Below are 3,362 nucleotides of genomic sequence, written 5' to 3'. Positions count from 1 at the left end.
ATCAGGGCGGTCGACTTTCCAGTGTTATTTCAAGTGATGGACATCTCTCCTTCCTACAATTTGCTCCTAGGTTGGCCTTGGATACATATGGCAAGGGCCGTGTGTCGACCTTGCACCAATGCATAAAATTCGATTGGGGATGCCAGGAGATCGTGGTCCACGGCGAGTGGGTCACTCCGCCTATTTTGCATACGTTGTCCCATTCATTGAGGGGCTAGACGAAGTTGCCTTACACGTTGTAGAAATCATGCAGACTACTGAGGAGGAGGAGATTGAACAGAATTTTGGAATGCAATCGCCGTACAAATCCAAGATGGCCATGAGAGAGATGATGAAATATGGATACAGGCCAGGAGCAGGGTTGGGAGCCAGGTCAGATAGGATCAAAGAACCAATTGAACAAAATGGGCAGAAAGGAAGGGCCAGCATAGGATATCAGCCTCCAGAAGGGAAAACTCGCACCGTTAGCTCCGGGAAAAAGGTTTTTGTGCCAGAGCATGTTGCAAGTTCGGGACAGAGTTCCACACATGAAGATTATATCATCGACGGGATGGGGAAGTTGTTCGTGAATATGATTGAAGAATGTTGTGAAAGAACTAACATCAAGACACCAACTATTAGGGATGCCGAACCAGGGGAAGAGCTGCAGAATTGGACAGCCAGTCCATCTTTGGATCGCCGAGAGTCTTGGTAGTATGGAACTGTAAAAATTTTCTTTTGAAAAGAGCACGATCAATTGAGACATGTACCGTGTCTGTACCGTTTTCTCATTTGCCTCTTGTGAACGCTTAAGGCGTTCCTCTTTTGATGAAATAAAAAAATATTTTTCCTAAATAGCGCAATTTATTTTACTACTTTATTTATACCTAGCTTTTCTTTTCAGTAATCAAATAGATAAAAAACCACTTTCCGCGATTATAACATGTAACAAAACTACTGAGCACAACGATCCGTATTACGAAGAATCTGACAAGAGTATGATGCCAGACAATCTCCCGTAGGAGATCGAATAGCTAGAGAGTCAGAAGAAGCCCAACCTCGAAGAAATGGAAATAGTAAATCTTTGAAGAGCAGAAGAAATGAAAGAAACCAGAATCATCATTCACCTGGAAGCCGAGCAGAAGGGAAAAATGATTGAGCTCCTCCGACAGTACATCGACGTGTTCTCATGGTCCTATGATGACATGCCGGTATTAAGCACCGACATTGTCTCGCATCGACTACCCACTGACCCTACAAGACTTCCGGTCAAGCAGAAGCCTAGGAAGTTCAAACCTGATTTAAGTCTAAGGATAAATGAATAGGTGACCAAATAAATAGAAGCAAATGTGGTGAGGGTCACCAACAATCCAAGTTGGTGGGCCAACATCATCCCAGTGCCCAAGAAGGATGGGAAGATCAAAATATATATGGATTACCGAGATCTCAACAAAGCTAGTCCAAAAGATGATTTCTCCATGACAAATATCCACATTCTCATCGACAACTGTGCGAAGCACGAACTGTAGTCATTTTTGCATGGTTTTGCTGGATACCATCAAATCCTAATGCACAAGGGAGTTTATTGTTATAAGGTTATACTATTCAGTCTCAAGAATGCAGGCACCACCTACATGAGGGCCATGACCACCCTCTTTCATGACATGATTCATAAGGAGATCGAAGTATATGTGGATGGTGTCATAATAAAATCTCGAAAGAGTTCAGAGCACTTGGATGACTTGAGAAAATTTTTCGAACGCTTGTGAAGGTATAGTTTGAAGTTGAATGTAGCAAAGTGCGCATTCGGAGTCCCCGCTGGAAAACTATTGGGTTTTATTGTAAGCAGAAAGTGATAGAACTAGACCCATCAAAAATCAAAGCCATCCAAGAATTACTACCACCAAAGAGCAAGAAATATTTCATGAGTTTATTGGGAAGATTGAATTATATAAGTCATCTCGTAGCCCATTCCACAGTAATCTGCGAACCCATATTTAAGCTGCTAAACAAGGATGCTGCCATGAAATGGACGGAGGAGTGTCAGATAGCCTTCGACAGAATCAAAGAGTATCTTTTAAACCCACCAGTGTTGGTTCCCCCTGAACCAGAAAACCATTGTTTCTCTATTCGTCAGTCTTGGACAATGCCTTCAGCTGTCTGTTGGGGCAACACGATGAAACTAGGAGAAATGAGTAGGCCATCTACTACTTAAGCAAGAAGTTCACACCATGCGAGGCCAAGTACACTTTGATAGAATGCACTTGTTTTGGTCTGACCTGGATTGCACAGAAGCTAAGGTATTACATGTAGGCATACACCGCGCATTTGATATCTCGGCTCGACCCACTCAAGGACATTTTTCAGAAGTCAATGCTTACCGGAAAGCTAGCTAAATGGCAAATTCTCCTCAGCAAATTTGACATTGTGTACATAACTCAGAAGGCTATCAAAGGACAAGCGTTAGCCGACCACCTCGTCGAGAATCTAGTGGATGGGGATTACGAACCACTTACCATGTATTTCCCCGATGAAGAAGTACTATTTGCCAGGGAAGATGTTTTAGAATTATACCCTGGGTGGAGAATGTTTTTCGATGAAGCAGCAAACTTCAAAGGAGTTGGGATTGGGGCAGTCTTGATTTCAGAATCTAGACAACACTATCTAGCATCGACAAAGATAAGATTCCCTTGTACCAATAATATGGCTGAATACGAGGCATGTATCCTTGGAATCAGAATGGCAATCGACATGAACATCAAGGAACTTTTGGTCATAGGAGATTCCCATTTGTTGATCCACCAAGTCCAAGAAGAATGGTCAACCAATATTGTCAAGATACTTCTATACTTGCACTGCGTGAAGGTGTTGTGCAAGAAGTTTACAAAGATTGAGTTCAAGCGCGTCCCCATAATTCAGAACGAGTTCGCAGACGCCCTTGCGACCTTATCATCTATGATTCAGCATCCAGACAAGCACTACATCGACCCCATTGAGGTAGAAATCAAGGATCAACACGCCTATTGCTTCTATGTGAAGGACGAACCAGATGGTAAACCTTAGTATCATGATATCAACAAGTTCCTTGCGACCCAGGAGTACCCAAAAAATGCTACTAATGGTCAAAAGCGAGCCCTCAGGAGGTTGGCAAACCCCGTTTTCCTCAACGGGGAAAGTTTTGTACAGAAGAACCCTAGATTTACGTTTGTTAAGATGTGTAGACGTCGCCGAAGCAACCAGACTGTTGGAAGAAATACATGCAGGGATGTGTGGACCCCACATAAACGGGTTCACGTTAGCCAAGAATATTTTGAGAGCTGGATACTTTTTGATAACTAAGGAAAGCGATAGCATCCGCTATGTGTAGGAGTGTCACCAGTACC

General features: G+C 43.0%; 1 protein-coding gene across 1 annotated transcript; it reads left to right on the top strand.

The window, feature by feature from the left end:
* Nucleotides 1-2,682: 2,682 nt before the first annotated feature.
* Nucleotides 2,683-3,042, top strand: LOC142167233 (uncharacterized). Its single transcript, XM_075227391.1, has one exon. The coding sequence runs from the start codon at nt 2,683-2,685 to the stop codon at nt 3,040-3,042; it is 360 nt and encodes a 119-aa protein (XP_075083492.1).
* The last annotated feature ends 320 nt before the right edge of the window (nt 3,043-3,362 follow it).

This window comes from Nicotiana tabacum, chromosome 12 (assembly GCF_000715075.1).
Source record: "Nicotiana tabacum cultivar K326 chromosome 12, ASM71507v2, whole genome shotgun sequence".
In the NCBI taxonomy this organism is placed as follows: domain Eukaryota; kingdom Viridiplantae; phylum Streptophyta; class Magnoliopsida; order Solanales; family Solanaceae; genus Nicotiana; species Nicotiana tabacum.
Note: the sequence above shows the minus strand (reverse complement) of the source record. Positions and strands in the feature narration are given on the sequence as shown.

Bases quoted from the DNA above. Each gene is read 5' to 3' on its own strand.
- LOC142167233 (XM_075227391.1), top strand. From the start codon at position 2,683: ATGGCTGAATACGAGGCATGTATCCTTGGAATCAGAATGGCAATCGAC.